We start from the raw sequence: 22760 nt of genomic DNA, 5'->3' as shown, positions 1-22760 counted from the left end.
ATAAAGATGTGTAGACAACCAGGCATAAGGAATGCTAGATGTCCTTGTTTCAGAGCTGAGATGGTGAGAACCCCCATCAAAGAAATTCAATTTATGATAACCTAAATGAGGACTTTCCTGGCAGCCATCCCTGCTCCTTTGAACTTTTCCCTTCATAAATAAACTATACATATTTCCTAGTTCAGAGATCTTCTGGCATCAGCAATTTTTTTAAAAAATCAAAAGGTCTTTTTATAGTTAAATATTGTATGTTTTAATGGAATTAATGTTTTTAACTCTGGCATATGGATTTTAATATCATGTGCTATTTTGAGTACTAATTTTTAAATACAAAGGTGGTGTATAAATATTGTAGTAAATAAATACCCTCTGGACTACAGCTACAATTTGTAGTACTGACAACTTAGCAAACAATTAATAGGTGCACAGTTAATACAAATTGTGTGCAGAAACTGGAACTAAATCAAATCTTTAACTAGTAAAATACTCTGCATTTTATTACATGAAGTTTATTCTTAAAACAGAAAGGTTTCTTATGGCATATTGAAAGTGAGACAAGTAAAGTCCTTCAGTCAGATACTATGAATCCATTATAGTAGCTGCACAGACATCCTCTAGTACAGCCTTCCTTTGGATATGCCTCTTTTGCCAGAGCAAGGTTCCTTGCAGTAGAGCACAAATCTACCATTAGAGGCCTGGGCTCACATGATCCAACACAACATGGCCCTCTATAACCAAAATATTTTATGACTTACATTGCATTCTGGTAACCTTCCAGATAGGAGGTCCTCTACTTTAACAGAGACATCTTTTACCACTATTCCGCTTCTAGCATGCTTCACGCTAATTTTGAAAGAAGTTATTTTTCCATTTGGTTGCCGTGGCAGAAACCAAATCAGATTAACAGCAGAGTGGTTGAAAGCTTCAACTGTGAGATTCACCACTTTACCTGGAGCTTTAAAAAAAAGTGAAAACCAAAACTTAGTAAGGAATACATTTGACTCATGATTAAATTCATATTGACTTTTAAAGGCTTCAGAAAGAAAATAGTTCATTATTCTTCCTTCTGATATAGATATAAAATATGAATGGCATAATCTTTAGATATCTGTTTTGTTCAAACATCCGAATCCTATAATATTGACTACAAGTATGCTATATCCTCTTATTGCAAAATATCAGGTGTGTAAACCAGACATGTGCAAAACAAAAACAAAAAGAAAAAAGGACCATTTTGGATTTGGTTCAAATTGAGTTGGGCTGAATCTGAAGCACCCAAAGCACACTTTCCTGGCTCAGATTTGGCCGAATTGATTCAACAGAATCTAAAATAACTCAGTGGCATTAAAGTCAATGGGAAATTTTATCATTCTATTAATTTTCTTGGATGGGGCAGTTTGAGGCTGAGGCAACATATTTGCAGCATTGCTGCAGGAGCCTCTTCTCAAACTACCTACTAAGTTTCAAAGCAATTGGACCAGGGGATCTAATTCTATGGGCAGCCAAAGATGGTGCCCCATCTGTCCATTGTTTCCAATGGCGAGACAAGAACAGATAATCTTTTTTTCTCACCACTGGAAACAATTGAGATTGGATGAGGACAGTCTATTTGGGTGCCCATCGAACTGAACTCCCTGGGCCAATCTTTTTGAAATTTGGGGGTTCTTTGATGAGAGGTTCTTGCAGCTATGCTGAAAATGGGGTGTCTCTACCTCAAACCCCTGGCCCCCTAGACCATGGATTAGATATAATAGGAACGTGTTGGTCCCTTTAAACTGCCTGGTCACGGCATGGCTGAATTATGCCCAAATAGAAGTTTGTCGATTCAGCCAAGGCTGGTTCAGCCAGCTTAACTACAGGGGAAGGTCAGTTTGAACCAGATTAATCCAACAAGTATCCAAATCGACATTGATTCAGGTATTTTTCAGACTATCCAAATTGAATTGCACATGCCTAGTGTAGACTTGTGCAGCTGCAGCTGTTTCCTATAAGAGCAAGCCTGTGATCTACGTGTTGCTGTATGGACAGCCCTAAGAAAAGGCAACACAATGTGAAGGCTATCTGATTTATGTTCAACTGGTATGTGGGGATATGATTTCAACCCATACGTGCATACTTCAGGAAAGCCTTTTGTCTCAAAAACCTAGGACTGTCAGTATTTTCAGTATTCAATGGAAAGGATAGAGTTTTTCTAGGATCTGGCAACACTTCATTAAATTGCAAAATATACCACTGAAAATGAGTTCTATGGTGCCTTTCATGTGAACACTTCAATCTTTTAAAAATGATTAGTAAGTAAAAACAGCATGTCAACTTACCACTTTCTGCAGTTTGAAATAGAAATGGATCACTAAATACTCCAATACCAGCACTGTTTTCAGCAGCAATCTGCAATAAACCAAAATAGTGATATCAAAACAAATTTAAGCCAACAACTGGTGATATTCATAATATTTTAAAGGCTGTATACATTTCTGAGAGCTCAGAGCATTTCACAAAGCTACTGTGTGCAATCCACTGGAAATAACCACTGTTATCATGAATTTAAAACAACCCTTAATTATGTTCCACAGTTCTTTGTTTTAGTGAAATGGAGATATGGATAGTGGAAATATATCGTAAAATCACATTTGAACCAAAAGCTAAACAGATAGGATTTGCTATATTTCTGGCCAATACATAGGCAAATTATGTGAAAAGCAGAGTATAACTGCCTGATATAATATAAAAGAAGCTCTTTAGTAAAGCTCGCTTTTGCACTCACACTGAGAACTAAATATTTGGGGAAATAGCTACGTTAATATTTAATAAAAATAGCAACATAATGCTGAATTTTTATAGCATAGCATAGTGTTAAGCTGAAATACAGTGAAAGGTACATTCAACCACACAGTAGTCATGTACTGTCCAACAATAATCTTATTTCATAGCAACCACATCTCTGTAGTCAGTAACCATATAATGAAGTTGGCATTGAAGTTTCATAACTTTAAACTTTTTAAAAACTTTTTAAAAACTTTTTTTTAAACTTTTTAAAAAGTTTTTTAAAAACTTTTTAAAAATATTATATGAATTTCCATGGAAAAGGTTTGTTTCAGCCCTTTTAATTACATATAATTACATATATAAGGAATATATGGAGGAACACATGAAGCTGGAACAATAAGGATGTATCTCAGTCCTTTCCCTGGGAGATCAGTACCTTTGGATCCAGCCTTCTTGCCATCCAACCCATCTAATGATTTAAAAAGACATCCCCATAAAGGTAAAATCAAATGGACAATTGGAAATAAGGAAGACAGAAACAAACAAACAAACAAACAATAACTTGAAGGTTTTGGAGAGGACTCGTTTCTTTAAAATGAAAGAAAATCTGTAACTCTTAGTGGCTCTTAATATTTTGGAAGACCTACTGTGGGAGAAGTGGTGTCCAGGCCCTGTCTGGGCTATGTCTGGGTGTCCGGACACGATTTACATCTCCATGGGTCAATCTCGGCACACCCAGCAAAGCCAGTAATGCATGATTGTTCTATTTTACTTTTTCTTGTTTCACCCCATGTCATTCATTACTGATCATCAAATGAGACAGCTATATATGTAAGAATCAACATGGTCCATAACTTCAAACAACAAAGCCTAGTGAAGCTGTACCTATGGCAAGATATTAATACTGCTCAATGAAAGCAATTAGCAAACTGGAAAAGTTACCTGAATTTCATAAGTTGTTCCAGGATTAAGATTAGTGAGAAGAACTTCCAAACTATCTGGCTTTGTTGTAACTTGCGTGTATGTATTCTGCAGCCAAGGGCATACCTCTTTATATTTAACAGTGTATGATATAATCCTTCCATTTGGATGTGGTGGTGTGTTCCAAGAGAGAAGAATTCCTGCAGATCCAACTCGTTCTCCCGCAAGGAACACAGGAGGTCCTGGATCTGCACAAAGACATCCTTTAACTAAATGTTATTCTATCACAGCTACTTTGTAATAGTTCCTCTGTCAGAAAAGGTCTGTTTGAGTTCTTAAACATCAAAGTAGAGTTTGTGAAGTTGGGTTTCTTTAGAATTCTTATGAAAGGTTAAATGCCTTTTGGAGCACCAAGTACATTCTTTCTAGAAGAATTCAAAAAATGGAATGCTGAAATATTCACTGTCAAAATAGACCCGGTGCCAGTTTAGTTTTTAAAACACATTATTAACATCTGGCTTCTGTACTACAGATCTATGTTATTCTTTGAAAGTAGACTTCAACTAATATAGTTAAACCAACAAAATAGCACATTACATTTTTTTAAGTATCAATAAGGCATTTCAAGGGAAACAGTGAAATGCAATATCATCACAAACTCACTGGTTACATTTGTTGTCACTGTTCTGCTGACCGGTGAACTGTATGCTGAAGAGGAAACTGAAGAAACAGTCACATTATACAACGTTCCAGGAGTGGCATTTGAAATATCAGCCTAGAATATGGAATTAAATGCATTAGAGCAACTTCCCTCAATTTAAATGGAAACAAATGCATGCAATACAAGCCACAATTTTGTTTTTTCTTTGCATTCATATTAGATAAAAAGCACCAACACTCAAAAAGCAAGAGGCTATCTATTACTGTTCTGAAGGATTTGCAGACTTCCCACAATAGTATCCCACTATTAAAATTCTATACTATTATGTTCTTTTATGTTCAGAAATCCTAGAAAAGCTTTTTGAACTGCCTTACCCTGTGCAACACAATCCACAACCAATAGCTAGCATTCATACAAAGTACCTGTGTCTTTGCAGTTCCAATAAAAAAGAGAAGCAAAAAAACATGAAAACCCATGATAATTATAATATTATTTTCACACACTGGAATCAACAGTGCTGCCACAACTTTGTGATGGCTTAACGGGGAAATGTTGCCTGCATTAATGATTTAAGGCAAGATCTTCCTGGCAAGTACACAATTAATGAACTTGTATTACTCAATAGCTCTGCCCTGCCTTTGTTAAACTATTCATGAACCCTTAAATGACTAGCTAGAGGTCTACGGCAGACTTTGTAAAAGTATCATAACTGTTGTTAAGGCAACAAACCACAGATGTTGAAATTTGCTCTCACAAATTTGGCATGTGTGCTTTTGCACTCTCATCTATGTTTAAAAGCTTAAAATGAGAACGTCATGCTTGGCCAATTTTCCTATCACTGTAATACATAAATAATCCCTGACCATCAAAGCACTATTTTAAAAAGCCCTCACATACCTGATACTCTCCACCTCCCACATCTAGGACATAGACAAAGGCATGAGGAGGTGTGAGATCCACATGAAACCTTTGCACAATTCCATGAGGTAGTTTCCAACGCAGAGAAAAGGAATGTGATGACACATGGAAGACTTCTAGTTCCTGTGGTTTTTCAGGCACTTAAAAGAGAATTGTTTCATTATTCCTTCAATTTAAATGGATTATGTACCCAAAAAAATCAAGCTTGAAAATGACCAGGAACCTGACAAATATCTAGGTACATCAACAGGTTTTATGCACTGTTGCTGAACCTTTGACCAATGCTGCCAATTTTGACTCTCTCTTGAAAAAAAAGGGAGCCTGTGTCCAATACCCAATTTTGTGATATTTAGCTTGAGTCTGAGAACTCAATAAGATTTATTGACTACTGGGAAATATATGTTGGTTTTTATAAAAATGAAATTACCTAAACTTGTACTACTTTACAATTTTGTACATTTTGACTATGTTTGAGCATATTTAAACTAGTTGGTAGATCTAAATATTGTGGATATCTATTCTAAACCATTGCTTCCCTTGTGATTTTAGAAGTGGTGGTGAAATGAGTTGATGAGTTGGAACTAAGAAAGAAAAGGGAAATGGAGGGAAATGGAGGGAAGGACAGAGCTCTAAAGAAGAGTACCTACAGGTTACTAGGCACTGTAGATCAATTATCAGAAAGGCCAAAGCTGAGAGCGAGCTAAGAATGGCCAGGGAAGCCCACTGTAACAAGAAAAGATTTTTCAGTTATGTGAGGAGCAAATGTAAAGTAAAGGAGGCAATAGGCCCACTGTTGGGTGCGGATGGACAAACTCTAACGGAGGATGCAGAGAAAGCAGAAAGGCTTAGTACCTATTTTACATGGGGATTTAAATTGCCCTAAAACAGAAATCTTGACTGTACATGAGGACTGTACCTACACCTTTCATTGTAGACTCAGTAGTGAGAGCCACAGCAGGCCAGGCAAGGGAGGCTTGGAGCTGCATGGACTTTGCTGGTGCCAGCTGTAGAGGTGATGAGATTTGGGAGTCACTGTGAGCCCAGTGGCAGAGTCCAGAAGTCATGCTAGGCTCTCAGCCATCTGTATAATGGGTGCTGGGGGGGGGAATGCTGCACTGGGCTGACTGGCACCAGCTGCAAGGGTTGGACAGAGCAAGAGTGTCAGTGTTGGAGGAGAGATGTTGCAGGGAAAGGAGTGCAGTGGGCCTAGCAGGAGAGGCAGTGATGATGAGCCTTGATAATGCAAGGGGTCAGGAGCCCTGAGCTCACCAGCATCAATGTCAGTGGGAGTGTGTGTGTGTTATACAAATAATTCTGCTTCTAAAATATGGACATGGTTCCTCCATTGTAATGAAATAGGAGATCTGGAGTGCAAGGCAGCTTTGTATATGCCATAGATTTCTGATAATCCAAAGAAGCTGCAGTTTTTTCAGGCTGTTACAAGATGTATAGTAAAGCTGATGTGACAAAGTGGACAGTGTTAGACTACAATCCCAAATTCAACTCCCCACTGCCCAGTATCAAAGCTTGCTGGATGAGTTTGTGCCAGCCACCTTCTCTCAACCTAGCCTACCTCACAGGGTTTCTGTTCTGAAAAATGGAAGAGGAGAGAACTGGGTCATCATACTAAAATGATCAGAAATTACTATTCTAAGGTATTTTGAGTTCTCACTGGTAAATGAAATACAAATAAATACATGTGCACACAGATCTAATATTTCCAGAACCATCTCGCAATGCAAATGCATTTCCTCTTTTTGTTTTGTTTTTTAATTAACCATTCTTGTGCATAAATTCCTGGACTAAAGATTTAGTCATCAAAATAGACTGTGTGCATCATTACCTAGCTGCACGTGAGTATATAGACATAGGAACAGGGAAAAAAATACAAACCTGTACTGATTTGAATAAAGGCAACTTCACCTTCAATAGATCCTTTCACTCTTTGCAATGTGAAATTATAACTCTCACCAGCAGTGAGATCTGTAATAATGTGATGTGTCTGATTTTCCAAAACAATGTACTCCTTTCTGAATGTATTATTCCATAGAGATGCCTTATAATGTGTAAAGTTGGTCATAGCTGGTTTCCAGATTAATGTAGTAGATGAAGTGTTTACGACTTTTAATGTTAGATCACATATCCCCATTGGTTCTGATAAAAGTTGGAGGAAAAGCAAAGTGATTATGTAGAAAAACATATAGATTAAATAAAAAATCTTTCATTGCAAGAGCACATACAAGCTTTTCTTCCAACACCTGTGAAGTTGATGACATTAAATTCTTTTAGGTGGTATAGTCTGGCAATAGATGCGTAACAGCACTTGATGACAGACTCATCATGGAACTTAAACCTGAGAGAACTGCGGTCAAATGTTAGCTTAAATCAAATATTCATTGCATAGCTTTGGACAAGTCATCATTCTTCAATATTGTTAAAACACCAGATAAATGAAAACAATAAGCATCATAACACAAATAGCACAATAAATCTGCTAAGGATATTAGGAGGCTGTCTGGATGTGTTTATGTTATGAATGCATTTGCCCCAAATATTAATGGAATAGAGGTTACTATTCCACAAATCATTGTAGACAATGGCTGGGATCTAAGAAGTCCTATGTGAGTAGAAAGTGCTTTGTGAGCAGCTGGGACACTTGTAAACATTGAACATATGAAGCTCCCTTATACTGGATCAGACCACAGGTCAATTGAAATCAGTATTGTCTACTCAAACTGTTCTCCAAGGTCTCAGGCCAAAGTCTTTCATATTAGTTACTACCCAGCCCTTTTTCCTGAACCCAAGACCTTCTGTTTGTAAAACAGATCACTTGAGCCACAATCCATTGCCCAGAAGATGCCACGCTTCTGGCTGCATTCACAACATCCTTCTCTAGAGGAACATCAACATTTAGAAGTGTTTTTTCAGGTGGCACAAGGATCTGTAATGAAACAGGTAGATAGAAAAGCCCTAATGCACTTATAGTACCCTCCACTTAGCAGCGTTTCCCCCAGGTAAATTGTACTGAGATTGAAGATTCCAAAGATAAGATCATCATATTCCAGATCATTTACACAGCAGAAAAACATCTGCATAACAAGTTTCAAGCAAGGCAAAACAAGGAAAAACTAGTTATGTTCCTAGTTTAATTTTCCATAGTTAATGTACAGTCTAATACTACCAGCAGGATTTGCCCATTTATGTGGCATTATCTTATTCATGAATGGCTGAAGTATAAAAGACTATTTGTGACATATTTGCTTCTACTTACTTTGGTTTTATACAAATGTAGCTTAACATGAAAATTTATTTACAAATAAACAAGTTTGGAATTATACTCAAAATGCAATGAACTACTCTTTAAAGAAAACCGGAGCATACATACGTGGTTTCCATTTAATTTCAATGTTCCCCATAATTATGTCCATTTATAATAACGCTAAATGCATTTACAGCAAGGGTCTCCAACATGGTGTTTCTAAGCATCATCGTACCCACCAACACTTTTTCTGGTGCCCATCAAGTGCTTTTAGGAAATGGATGGGACCAGGTAGGGCTTTTGCCCAACAAGGCTTCTAATTGGCCATGTAGACTTTTTAAAATCTTGCTTCGGCAGCAGCTGCCACCACAGAACAAGGGTTTACACTGTATTGCTGAAGTTAAACTGTGAAAATCTGTGTCTGGCCACGCCTCCCATAGCAGCCATTTTGCTGTTATGCCCACTATGCTGTGTCAGAATGCCAAATGTGACTGCAGGCTCAAAAAGGTGGGCAAGCCCTCATTTGCACTGTACTGTGTCACAGAAAAAAAATTAATAGAACAGATCACACATACTTGTCGTGACTTTTTTCTCCACAGCCACACTGAAATCTTTTCCTTTAATTGCCTTTAGCTGAAAGACATAATCTGTTCCAGGAATCAGATTTTTCATGGCAGCTATGTTGCCAAAAACTGTAGTAGTAAAAAGAGTTTCATTGTCGTTTGTGTAATGATAGGAAAGCTACAGGGATAAAAAAACATATTTTGACGTCACAATCAATATATGCTTACTTGAGGGTTCTATAATCAAGACAGTAAGGAGAAAATGTTTTAAAAGATAGAGATAATAGAAGCAACAACTTATTCAAACATAGCCAAGGCATAAACAATCAGAATGAAAACAAAATTTTACACTGTTAATTCTAAAAACATCAACAAAAAATTGTATATAGCAGTATCTAGGATGCCAGGGCTATTCTCTTACACAAGTGAAATTCTTTCCTCTTAATTAGGAAAGTATGACTCAGCAAAGTCATACATGAACATTCATGGAACTGCCTTATACTGAAACAGACGGTATATCAAGGTCACCATTGTTTGACTGGCAGTGGATCTCCAGGATATTAAGGTATCTACATTGCCTACTGTGTGGCCTTTTTAACTGGAGACTGAAACTGAGACCTTGTGTATGCAATTTAAATTGTGATGGCCTGTGGCCTAGTGCAATAAAGGTTATTCAATTATTCACTTTCTGTATGCAAAGCAAAGGCTCTTCCACTGATCCACAATGATATTGCATCTATTTTTTATCAGTACTATATTATCCACACATAGGTTTGTTAGGGTGATACTTGCCTAATCTACCCTAGAGTAAAATAGTTGTAAAACAGGAGAAGAAGCTGGGAAATGTCATGATTTGGATCCATCTAGCTTATTTACTCAGTCCTGCTGAATGCACCAGAGTGCCATAACCCCCACCCCACATTAATTTTGTCCATGCAGATTCAATTTTTTAGTAGTCATTTCTTGTTCAGTGACTGAACAGGTGGCTGGATGCAGCCCCAAGACTTCAGGTCAACCACTGCAAGTCAATGATGAGTAGGCAAAACTGAGAAGAATACCAAACCACATAAAATCTTACAGCTAAAAGATTTCTGGAGAGAATGGTCCAAATACATCTGTCTATCCAGACAGATTGTCTGACCTTTCATTGGGGTAAAATAATTATTCCTACAAATGATAGCAAATTACAAAATATTAAACAAAATAAATATTTTAAAAGGGTATTAAAAACAATTTTAAAGGAATTTTTCTATCGTCTTCACACAGCCAACCCCTAAGCATGCAATGGAAATTAGAGGAGCTGCAATGATTAATTTTAAATGACTGGTAAAATAATCCTATTTGCGCAGGTGCATTTTGCTAAGCAACCACTCTACCAAAGACTTCCTCATTAATATTTTACACATAATCTTATTTATTCAGAAGGAACACAGCCTAGCATGCCTGCCTGTTCTGCAGTATGTCAGACAATAACATTATGTCATTAGGAGTAATATTAGATGATATTTTTTTCCATAATGTTTAAAGAGCTACTTTACAAAATACAATGCATACAATCCCTCTTTAAAAACAAGTTTAATCTTCCAGGAAACATAAATAAATAAATTTTTATTCTTGTATCTTACCCTTCCTGGTAGCTTAGGCCAGGTAACAACATGGATTAAAACACTCAAGACTATATAAAAATTAGTATAATTAACTAACATTAATAATCTAAGTAATTTTCTTAAGGGATCACCAATATTAGTGCAGTTTAACGAAGTTCTAAGATTAATTGTTGGAAGTACATCCCTATTTTTAAAAGATTTGGACATTGACAATATTCACAATTCTTTGCTGAAAAACTGCTCAGGAAAATTTTTCTTCTATGTGTTTCTATCTAAATATAGACTCTGGGCTGGGATATCGACAGCATAGAAAGAAGCTGTGCAGCTCATGTTGTTCTTGCAGTTTTCTCTCTGATCTTGTATTAGATGAACAGTGCACTGTGAGCTGGTCACACTGATCACCTGTCAGGTGACTGAGTCTGCTGACACACACTTTCCACTGAATTAGACAGGAAAGCTGTCAAGTAAAAATGCTGCTAATCTGTTTGGTGACATGCTTTCCAAATATAAAAATTGTACATGCCTACTAGGTGCCAGGTGATATGCCCCTTTTCAGCAACATCCTTGTGCACAGGGGAATACAGAGCAAATGTACAAGATCAATTTTAGAGTAACTCCCTTTATGCTATTTTTGATTCTTTTTAGTTAGATTTCCCTCTATGATTTTTAACTTATGTTACTGACATCTAGAAAAAGCAAAATCACTAACAATTACTGATGTTGTATTTTCTCACCTCAAAATTATCAAAACCTCCACCTGGCAGTTTCCACATCAAATAAACTGTGCATTCTTCTACTCCAACAGCTTGTAAATCTGATGGAGGATCTGGATCTGAAAGCAAACTTATATACATTTATCATGCAATTACTGTCATGAATGTGGCTGAACCGCTTGACCAGAACTGCTCCAGATACAGGTGGTGCTAAGAAGCTACTCTTTATTGAAAGGATCCATAAAATGATGTGAAATACAGCAATGGTGGGTGCAGGGGATTCATTGACTGATACAGGGATGAGTTGTCCCCATAGGGGTATTTATAGGAGAGTAGTTCAGGCGGGAAGAGGGATTCACATAGGAAGAGGCTATTGATCTAAAAAGACGCAAATAGCATTGAAACATCTGGTCTGCCCTTATGGTTGTTCTCGGCAGTAATTTTCCAGCATCTCCCAAACAAACCAAAGACTAACAGGATGATATGGGAAGGTTCTCAGAGCTCTGGCAGTGGAGGAGGGAGAGCCTCCCTGAGTCATAAAGTTCACCCAAAAGGCCAGGGAAGTTTCAAAAAGTAAGGGGGGGGTAGAGCTCAGTAAGCTTCTAATTCAACTCTCCTGGCTCTGGCCAGGAGAGCTGATACGACAATTACTTATGCATCTTGCCTCCAATTAGCTATTCTTGGCAACTAACCCTATCACCATCTATGCTATGGTTGGTAAAATCTGTTACAATGTGTCTGTATGCACACAAAAGTTTATACCCAGAAATAAACTTTATTGGTCCTAAAGCTGCCATTGAACTCAAACTCTGTTCTGTTGCTACCCACCTGAATCCATATTAATTTCTATCTCCCTTCTTATGTAATACGGAGAAGATTGATAAAATAAAACCATTGCCTTAATCAAAATTTTAGAAGGACTTAAGAGATCATTAGACATTTCTATAAGTGTAAAACAGATCTTTCTAAGGAGTGGACAACTGCATGTCACTGCTCTTTCTTTCCATTCCACTTTTGGTATGTCACATGGATGTGTCCCAAAATACAGGCTCTACTTGGTGCCCTTCCTATTGCTTTTATGCTGAGTTGTCCAATCAATTGCTCTCATTTTCATGGAAGTTCTGGTTCCCCAGATTCTTCTTTCATTAGCCTTTCAAGATTAATCACATATTTGGGATAAAATTGTATAAACTTGTAAATCTTAATTTACATTAATATTCAGAAGACTCAGGGCATGGATCAGTCCACTATGAACAAACCCTGGAAATGAAGTTTCTTGGGCAATAGAATCATGTAGCATCTCTCCTGCACCTATTTGTGCAAGGGGACAAATAAAATTGTAATGTCTGTGTAGGTGCAGTGTTTGCATGTCTATGACCCATTATGCACGGGGGGAATAACGCACATTCGGGGTGGAATGGCGGCGACTAAAATCACCGATAACGCACGGTGCCGGCTGCAACCGGCCGCAGCTTCGGTGCATGCCGCCGAAAAAGCCACGTCAGCGAAACGCGGAAGAAAGCACAGCTTCTGGGTGACCGGGGCACAACCAGAAGCGGCGCCCGGATCGCCGCGTACATAATTACTCTGGGTTTTGCCGCCGTCGCACCCCGCCCCATGTATAACCGGTGTGCATCGCGTCTTCCCCCTCCGCGTTTGCCATGTGACCCGAAATCGCCGTTTCGGCGGCCGTGCATAATGGGCCTATGTGGCATTAAATTAATGTGTCAGCCTCCTCTTGCCCCAAATCCCAGTATTTGAAAAAGCCTCATAAAGCATAAACTTACAAGTGTTTATTCTCAGGGAAACAGGGTAGCTTGCTTTTAATCTATTAGTAGTAACAATCTGAATAAAGTAGTCTGTTCCAGATGAAAGACGATCAAATATGAATGTTCTGTACAGGAAAGAGGGAAAAAACTTCTTAAAGAGGTAAGCAAATACGTTAAGGTTATATGGAGAGCTATACAGATGAATCAGTATCACTCTATTTGCTGTTTATTCTCAGTTATAGGAAGCTCAAAGCGGACATAGTTATATTTAAGGAGTAATGTAGAATCATCACACAGTACCTTATATCAATACGATAACATTTATTGTATGTAGCCAAAGGCCGTTACAAAACACAATTAAAACAATATGGCACAAATATAAATAAATAGTACCTTATATCTGAAGATAGTCTTTCTTTTCTGTTGATATTTTTGCTAACCAGTGAGATGATGTACCCATCAAATATACCTAATGCTGGTGGCCAGGTGATAGTGATTGACTCACAGTCTTTATTGAAATTCATATATTTAACTGAGCTTGGCACTGACAACAAAGAATACAGTATTTATAATTAACACTCGCCAGTTCTCAAATAACAGTTATGTTACCAGAGAGACTGAATGCACATTTTTTTCTCAGACTTGAACAAAACCAAAATACATAATACATAATACAAAATACATAATATATGGAAGTAGCTGAAATTGCAAAACAGGCAGATATCAACAGCTAACACTTCAACCACCACTGCATTCTCTTTAATTTTATATACTGTAGTGAGCATTATGACAGATGTGAACCTTTGTGAACCTTTCTGTATTGCATGCCACTGCATTGAAATAACCTTTGTATCAAAGCAGCCTATATATCATTATTTATGTAGCATATTCCAAGCATCTTCCCATTGTATGTGGAATCAGCAGCCACGGCTGCATTAGCTGCTCAAGGTATCCTTCGGATGTCTACCCTCAAAAGAGTATATACTGTATATACTCGCCTATAAGCCGAGTTTTCCAGCAGTTTTTAGCACTTAAAAGACCTCCTCGACTTATACGCGGGTAATTGATTAACAGCCTGCCCCCAGCCAGCCAATCGCAGCATTGCATTTGAAACCTAAGCTTTTTGCAAGTGAGCTAGTTAACCTTTGCCTTCTGCAAAGATCTTAAAAACTAAGCTCTTTGCAAGTGAGCTAATTGCTCCCAGCTAACCATTGCCTTCTACAAATATCTTGAAAGCTGAGCCTACTCTGGCAGCTTGTAGGACATCAATGGTTTGACTGAGGGATTCTGATATTTTTTCCCCTTCTATTCCTAATCACCTCTTCCAAAGTATTCTTTCGGTTTCTGTGGGTGGGGTGGGTTTTGGGGGTGCTTTGAGATTTACTGTTGCTTCAATGTTTCTTTCTTCTTTCATCTGAGGGGCAGCACTGTTTGCCTTTTCTTCTTGGGGTTGTGTTTCTTTTAAAAGTTGGTTTTTACATTACATACATTCTTTTACATAAAAGAACTTTTACAGTTCTTTCTTTCAGTTTTCAGTTTTACAGTTCTTTATTTCAGTGTTTTGTTCTGGGAGGGCACTGTATCCCCCAGTCTGGAAGCTGTAGTACGTGTTGTAGTATGTTGCCAACTTTGGGTACTATTGTTCTGCTCTGGTTTGCTGGCCTGGGGGGCACTGTTCTCCTGCAAGAGCTGTTCTCACAGGGCAGTTCTGTGCTCTCTCAGGGTGTATGGCATCAAGAGAGGAAGGAAAGGCAATTGTAAGCCGATTTGAGACTCCTTTGGTTAGTGAAAAGCGGGGTACAAAACCCAGCAGCTATTCATCCTCTTGACTTTTCTGTATTTATTGGGAGGGAGGCTGGATGGGAAAGCCTGTGATGATTGAGCATGGATTAAGCACTTAGGTCACCCTGTAAATTTACCAGTAGCCTGCTGCATTTTCCACTCTCGACTTATATGCGAGTCAATAAGTTTGCCCAGATTTTGTGGTAAAATGAAGTGCCTCGGCTTATATGCGAGTATATACAGTACTTCATATAGATTAGATCATTACAAAAATAAATGAAGGCAGCTTCTATTTTTCCTTAAGTTTCTCTGCAATGTTTATGGGCCTTCAAACGCACTAGAATTCCTCTAATTCTCTTTACTATATTTAATACTAGTCTACACAATAAGAAGAGCTTGCTGGATAAGACAAGTGGTAAATCTAGCCCACCATACTGTTTTACATAGTGGCTAGCCAGCTGCCCTAAAGGGCTGAATGAACAGGACACAGAACAAATGGAAATGATAGAAGAAAGAAACAAAGATATGGAAACACCACTGCATCAAAACCAAATGTAATCACCCATGTAATGACAGAGAAGTAAAATGATGACTCATGAGTAAAACAGATAATAGAATAAGGGCAATAAAACCAAAAAGAAATCAAAAGCCTTCATCCACACATCTCATGCACAATATAAAAGGAGAACTGTGTCATGAAATATGACCAACTTCTTAGAGAGGACTAGTTCTAGAGCAAAAGATTTCAATGCACAGTTCTAGTATCTGAAACAAATACAAGTTTTCCAGGCAATTTTTAAAAATACAATAATGTTTTAGAATCCATCTCTTACCAGTCTCTATTTGTATCCTTACAGGAAGACTGTCTTTGTAGCCTTCTTTTTCAGTTTTAACTGTACAGTTATAGAACATGCCAGGGATTAGATTAGAAAATTTTGCTATTTCTTTTGAGACTTTTTGTACCTACAAATCAAATAGGGATTGTGTATGTTATAGCAGCTACAATTCCTGTAACCGACACATGCTGCAACTTCAGCCTGTTCATGTGTATCATATGTATCACCTGGTGGTTTCAGAATATGATGTGCATCTAATCAGATGCAGCTACTGCTGTGTCTACATCCTACAGAGATTCCTAATTCTTCCGGATCACACGTCAAGACACGTGATGACACATCTCAAAGAGTACAAAACAGGTACCCATTTTTCTTTTACACCCTGGGACCAATGTACCTTATGGCCCAATTTCCATCCATCCCCCATGAACCTACTCATTCACTCCAGTCATCTTCAGAGGCCCTGCTTTGGTTGCCCCATTATGTGAAGTTAGACAGATGACAACTCAAGAAAGAGCTTTCTCAGTCATGGCACCAAAACTGTGTTACTTCATCCCCAAGGAGATTCATTTCTATCAAAATAGCTAAACAAGAACTATTATGTGGGTTAATGTCCTTTAACATTTGCTATAATTCACTTGACAGAAATAATGTTATTCATTATATAGAATTGTTGTTTTTAAACATACCATTGAAGTGCCTGTGCAGTTTGTGCATGACACTTCATAGTGCTCAAAGTTTCCATCTGCCTGATCCCAAGTAATCCCGATTGAAATATCTGTAACTCTACCTTCACGTACATTTAGTGGAGCTGCAAGACCTACAAAGATATGTGAAGTATGCACGTTATATATTGCCTTTCTCATGGCAAGTGAACAGGTTTAAATGTATGAATGTCTCCACCCTTTGGATCTCTGCCATTATCCAGATATACTACCATGGACCTCTCATCACTTCTCTTAACCCGAGCATCTGTTTTACTTACATTTATGTATTATCTTTTATTTTCAACTTTTTCAATAAAAAGCCTTAGACTTTATTTCCAAAGGGAAACAAAAACACTTATTGAAATACTTTGCAATGGTCCCTTTATTTTCTTCCAGGCATCACAACATTTTTCAGAGACTAACTCAAGTGCAGGAACAAGGGTGGCTGAAATACCAGACAACCTGTTTATCTTCTCAAAACACAGGACTGCCTGATATTCAGGTTGAGGATTAATCTAAATCATATGTTTTACACAAACATAGTGCAAAATAATCTCATTCTTGTTGCTTTTCGGATGTTACAAATACATGTAATAGAAATATCTCTTAACTTATTTTATCTAGCTTCTAGTGTTTGCATATAAATACCAGCATCCTGAGACCTTCTTGAAACATCCTTGGTATACACATTTCCCCTACAAACTGTTGGTCCTTCTACATGACTGTAATTCTTGCCATATACTCATGGTCAAGTTGTAGCCTATCCCCCATTTAGGTAATCTGTAACATTGACCACATCAGTGCTTAGGGATGAGATGTCTCAAACTAAATGCTATACCATCCCTATTGGCTTCCCTAAATCCCGTTCAGTGGGATAAAAGTCACTCTGTGAACCGTTTTTATTAAACACCAGCAGCCACGTCTTGAATGATGAAGAGCCTGTTTCATTCGTTGCAGACTCATCTTATCCTAAAATGCTTCCCAATACCTTACAAAATTGTTTTACCATAAAAAGCTGCCACTCTTACTACAGGGAAATCACTTATAATGACATATACTTACCAATTCAAACTAATGCAAGATTAACAAACACATGGAAAATTTTTAAAAAACAGTGATAATTATGGACCATATATTCTGTTACTATTAAACATTTAAAGACAATAATAAGACAATAATAAAGTAAGACAATAATAGTAAGACAATAATAAATCAAAAAAGGCCAATTTTCTACCTACAGCTGTTAAAAATAAAATGTAATTAGAAACTGCTTATACATCTACATCCATATACCAACTACATACTTGGACTGGAGAAATGATGGTTTAACAAAATGAAACAAAATAAAAGATTTCACATTGAAATAAAGAACTTACATGTTCTTATAGCTGGAATGTGATATACAGAACTTAACATGTTTCTACTAGTTGTAGAAACCAAGAAATCATATTCTGTTCCTGGGATCAAATTGTTCATTGTTACTTTTCCATCCGTCAGTAAAGCCAATGTTGTATTAGGACCTCTCTTACTCCTTATATATAAGCCATCAAACATTCCAGCATTAGGCATTTGAACAAATAAAACCACAGAATTACTATGAACTTCATAAGGGATGGCAATACGTACTGGTTTGGGTTCTAGGTTGATAACAAGAGAAGAAAAGCAGATCAAAATGTTGAGATGTTGGAAATTTTATGGGATGTTTTTATATGATGTAAACCACTGTGAGCCAGCTTGCTGGGAGCAGTGGTATACAAATATGTAATCAATGAAATAAATAAATAAATAAATAAATAAATAAATAAATAAATAAATAAAATAGCATTTTATAAACAACTGCAAATTATAATTGTAAATGTGGGCCAAATTTTCTAATAGTGATAAAATCTGATAGATGCTAGAAACAGAATGCTGGATATAATATTGTTCATAAAGAACAGAACACAACAGACCACACGAGCTCACCCCTCTCCCAAATAGCTGCAACTGTTCCTGGCTACTATTACTGTGTTGAGAGACTTTAGTGTTTGCAACCTGATACCACTCCTTTGGCAAAACTTTATATATATTAAGAAAGAATTATTTGCATTTTCCCCACACATTTAAACTGTGCATTTAATAATTCAAATAATTTCACTACCTTTCCCCTGTGGCTTAACAGATCATAAAGCTAAATTTAAATTATCCATAGTAAAATAAAACCCCATTAGTCTTCCTTGAGAAAAAACCTGCAACTCAAATCCCATTAGAAGCTATAGTGAATAAAGCAGCATCTCTTAAAAACTTCTGATGATCTTCCCCCCCATACCACCTTAGGGAGCCTAATTCATTAAGTGTTAGCCACTAGTTGGGTAAACTTAAACCAGAAAATAGCAGGTAGAAGATTGGATCATAGGGCTTATGGGGAGAAACAGTCCTTCAGCTATGAGATTCCTAGGTCATACTATATGTCATAACCAGCACCTTGAAATGAAATTAGAACCAAACTGGCAGCCAAAGTATGTGTTTTAAAATAGACAAGATATGTCCCTTTGGCTCGCTCCTAAGAATAATAAAATTGCTGCCTTCTGAACCAGTTGCCGTTCCCAGCCCACATACAGTAGTTCAACTGCTGTACTGTATATGAACAGAAGAAGACTCATGCTGGATCAGACAAAAGACTTCTCTAGTCCATCATTCTGTTTACTCAGTGGCCGACTAGTTGCCTCTAGGAAGCCCACAAACAGCATCCTCCCACCCTCTTTTACTAATTCAATAACTTTTGGATTATTTTAACTCTGTTTTAATGATGTGCTTTTGGGAGGAGAGTTGATCTTAATGGTTTTCCAATGTAGTGTTTAAAATTATCAGTCTCAGGAGCCACCTTGTAGGGACAGAAAGGCAGTATACAATTTCTATAATAAATAATAATAATAGCCAGAAGAACTCTTTGTGTCATCTTTATAAAATGCAATGCAATCAATCCTTGCTTCCTACCATCCTAACTAAAGTCACAACTAACCCCTGGCACCAAGTAACCATTGTCAAGAATTATAATGGCACAATCTTCCTGCACTTTTAATTATTGAAAAAAACAGTATTATAACTTTCACATTGAAACTAATGATAAAATTGCTATTCACTTCTTGACTTTGGCTGCCATGATTTGTTAAAGGAAGTAAAGAGTTACTATTTAATCATGCAATGGAGATACTTTAAAAAAGAAGAGCATCAAGGATGATCCAGGGCCTGGAGAACAAGCCCTATGGGGAAAGGCTGAGGGACTTGGGAATGTTTGGCCTAGAGAAGAGGAGGTTGAGAGGGGACATGACTGCTCTCTTTAAGTATCTGAAAGACTGTCACTGGAGGAGGACAGAGAGCATTTTCTGTAGGCAGCAGAGGATAGGACCCACAGAAATTTATTTATTTCATGATTTATATACTGCTCATCCCAGTTATCCATCTCAGAGTGATTTACATAGCACAAAACTCAAAACAATGATTCATCAATAAACCAGATTAAAAGCTGTATAAAACCATACTATAACGTTGTTATAGCAGTCCTGATTTCTGAGGTCAGTAATAATCTACAAGAAGGGGGATGGTGGCAGAAAAGGGGGCAGAGGGGGTAGGAGGGAGGCCCAGTAGAAGAGCTCCATTTTACAGGCCCTGCAGAATTATGACAAGGCCCTGGTCTCGTTCAAGAGCTCATTCCACCAGGCAAGAGCTAAGGTCAACAAAGCCTTGGCTCTGGCTGCGGCCAGCCGTATTTCCTTGGGGCCTTCAATTCTATGATTCTATTAAACAAGGGAAATTGTACCAATCAATTTTAAAACCTCTTACTAAGAGTGCAGTGAATGGTCTTCAGATCACTCCTGTTTCCATTTGTCACTGTGGCCACACCTATTTCATAAATCATTCCAGAAATCAGGTGTTCAATCTTAAATCTCTGTGTGTAGTTTACTAAAAACATTATGGTTTTATCCATGACTGTGAGTGGCATTGCCTGAATGTAGGATTCCTGACCCTCTTCTGGCAGTTTCCAGTAGACAGTAACATGGTCCTCTCCTATGTCTTCTGGATAGATTAATAAAGCAGTAGGAGGGCTGACAGCTAAGTAAAGAAAAAATATGATATAATCAGACAGTTGTAATTGTTCACAACTCCACTTTGAAAACATATATTCATTGCTGGCAGATTCACAGATATAATTATTATGAAAATATTCATACCAAAATTGTAGTAAATGCTGTTATGTGATGATTTGAACATGTTTCTAGCATCTTTAAAAAAAAACCAAGGGTTTTTTTTTGTTAAATCACAAACAAAAAAGATTGTACCTTGAAACAAACCTTCTATAACTTTCTGAGCCTGCCCAGGAGCATAAATCCAGCACCCTACTGTAAGCAAGGTACCTGTTCTTCCACAGGAGGAAGGATGGCATGGGGTAACTGCAGACTATGTGGGTTCTTCTGCACTGCAGCCCATGGCTTTATACCCTTGGGCTTCCTGTATGGTATTGTGACAGGCTTGGGGGACAGGACCAGCCATCCAGATGGCCAGAGTATGGACTTTTTGGTCTACTCTACATCATATCTTGGAGGAGACACAAGTGAAGGCATGCCAAGCAGTAGTTGTCTTTCCCACTCCTACAATAATACGTCTACATAATCCTTTTCTCCTCTTACATTTTGAGGAGGTGGTCTACGGCTCAGTGATAAAGCTTCTGCTTGGCCTGCAGAAGGCCCAAGATTCAATCCCTGGCATCTTTAGTCAAAAGAATCAGGTAGATGGCGATCTAAAAGACCTCCCATCCTGGAGAGCCACTGCCAGTCTGAGTAGAGAATAGTGACTTTGATGGACCAATGGTGTGATTCAGAATAAAGCAGCTACATGTGTGTTGTCACCCTTCAGATAGGTCCCTTGGGCTTGTTGCTTATTTCAGTTAAACTAAAAACTCATTTAACTGCATGCTGGACTTTACCAGCATAAATGATTGTCCTGATTATTTTTATTTAGGCCTTTTATGTTCCTACTATACTCCATATATATTTTGCACACATACATCTATATTCACATTGATGTTAGTCTGTGTAAATACATTAAACAGGAGTCTCTTGGCATTTTACAGAATAACATGTTTTAAATTCAGCGTAAGTTCCTACATGTGTCTGATGAAGTAAGTTCCAGACTATGGCAGCTTCAGAGGACAGCCATGTCAGCCTTTGTGTCCAGGAGCACCTTAGAGACTTAACAAGCTTTTCAGGGTATAAGCTTTTGATAGTCAAAGACATCAGATACTGTTAGAATGGAGATCTTTGAATCCTTACATCCCAGTCAGAAGGTTGGAGGCATATTGCAAAGAAGTAACTCAAGATGCACAGACACAATGTGCATTGTAATCAGCTTGATTAATGCTAGGGGGAAATGCTTGGGATAGAGAATTAGTACCTATTATTGTTGTAAGAGCCTCTTGTGGCGCAGAGTGGTAAGGCAGCCATCTGAAAGCTCTGCCCATGAGGCTGGGAGTTCGATCCCAGCAGCCGGCTCAAGGTTGACTCAGCCTTCCATCCTTCCGAGGTCGGTAAAATGAGTACCCAGCTTGCTTGCTGGGGGGTAAACGGTAATGACTGGGGAAGGCACTGGCAAACCACCCCGTATTGAGTCTGCCAAGAAAACGCTGGAGGGCATCACCCCAAGGGTCAGACATGACTCGGTGCTTGCACAGGGGATACCTTTACCTTTACCTATTATTGTAAACTTGTGAATGAATTCAAATTTATCTCTCTTTCAAGCTTCTCTGTTTGAAATCACATCACAACTTTCAGAACCAGAGAAAAACAGTTTAATCTTCAAGGTTATTCCACTGCTGATCTAAGAGTGGAAGTCCTTTAACGGAGAAGCTTCAAAGGGAGATTAAAACATAAGATTGCTGGATTTGAGTTCATTCATGTACATTATTTATAAAATAATTATTTACCTGTTATTACTAGCATAGGATCCTCATAGCAACTTAGAGAACCCTTTTCAGCAACACTTTGAAGATATATCCGATACTGATGGTATGGTTTCACATTTCTGATTACAGCAGTAGTATTAAATTTTTCAACTGGAAAACTTTCCCAGTATGTTGTTTTGCTATCCAAAATGTGAACTAGGTAATGATGAAAGGTTGAACTGCATGAACTCACTGGAGAGTCCCACTGCAAAACTATTTCGGATGATGTTACACGTACTGCTTTTACATTGGATAAATGTAGTGGTCCTAATGGTTGCAGA

The 22760-nt window shown here is 37.8% G+C and overlaps 1 protein-coding gene across 3 annotated transcripts in view; it reads right to left on the bottom strand.

Annotated features, from left to right (window-relative positions):
• Nucleotides 1–22760, bottom strand: part of PTPRQ (protein tyrosine phosphatase receptor type Q) — a 132517-nt gene that overhangs the window by 108819 nt on the left and 938 nt on the right. For 2 of the 3 annotated variants that reach the window (XM_077338907.1, XM_077338908.1), the window contains exons 1-5: nucleotides 4771–4892; nucleotides 4351–4462; nucleotides 3709–3935; nucleotides 2319–2388; nucleotides 756–955 (exon numbers count right to left, since the gene is read on the bottom strand). In XM_077338907.1, coding sequence (XP_077195022.1) covers nucleotides 756–955; nucleotides 2319–2388; nucleotides 3709–3935; nucleotides 4351–4462; nucleotides 4771–4824 — 663 coding nt within the window. In that variant the 5' untranslated portion in view covers nucleotides 4825–4892. Of the gene's footprint in view, nucleotides 1–755; nucleotides 956–2318; nucleotides 2389–3708; nucleotides 3936–4350; nucleotides 4463–4770; nucleotides 4893–5245; nucleotides 5407–7159; nucleotides 7421–9100; nucleotides 9267–11429; nucleotides 11528–13195; nucleotides 13303–13570; nucleotides 13722–15792; nucleotides 15923–16484; nucleotides 16616–17878; nucleotides 18140–20324; nucleotides 20595–22461; nucleotides 22747–22760 lie in introns of those variants that run through there. The other variant, XM_077338906.1, reaches the window with a different exon arrangement.

This window comes from Paroedura picta, chromosome 5 (assembly GCF_049243985.1).
Source record: "Paroedura picta isolate Pp20150507F chromosome 5, Ppicta_v3.0, whole genome shotgun sequence".
In the NCBI taxonomy this organism is placed as follows: Eukaryota; Metazoa; Chordata; class Lepidosauria; order Squamata; family Gekkonidae; genus Paroedura; species Paroedura picta.
The sequence above is the reverse complement of the archived record's forward strand: the minus strand, read 5'-3'. Positions and strand labels throughout refer to the sequence as shown.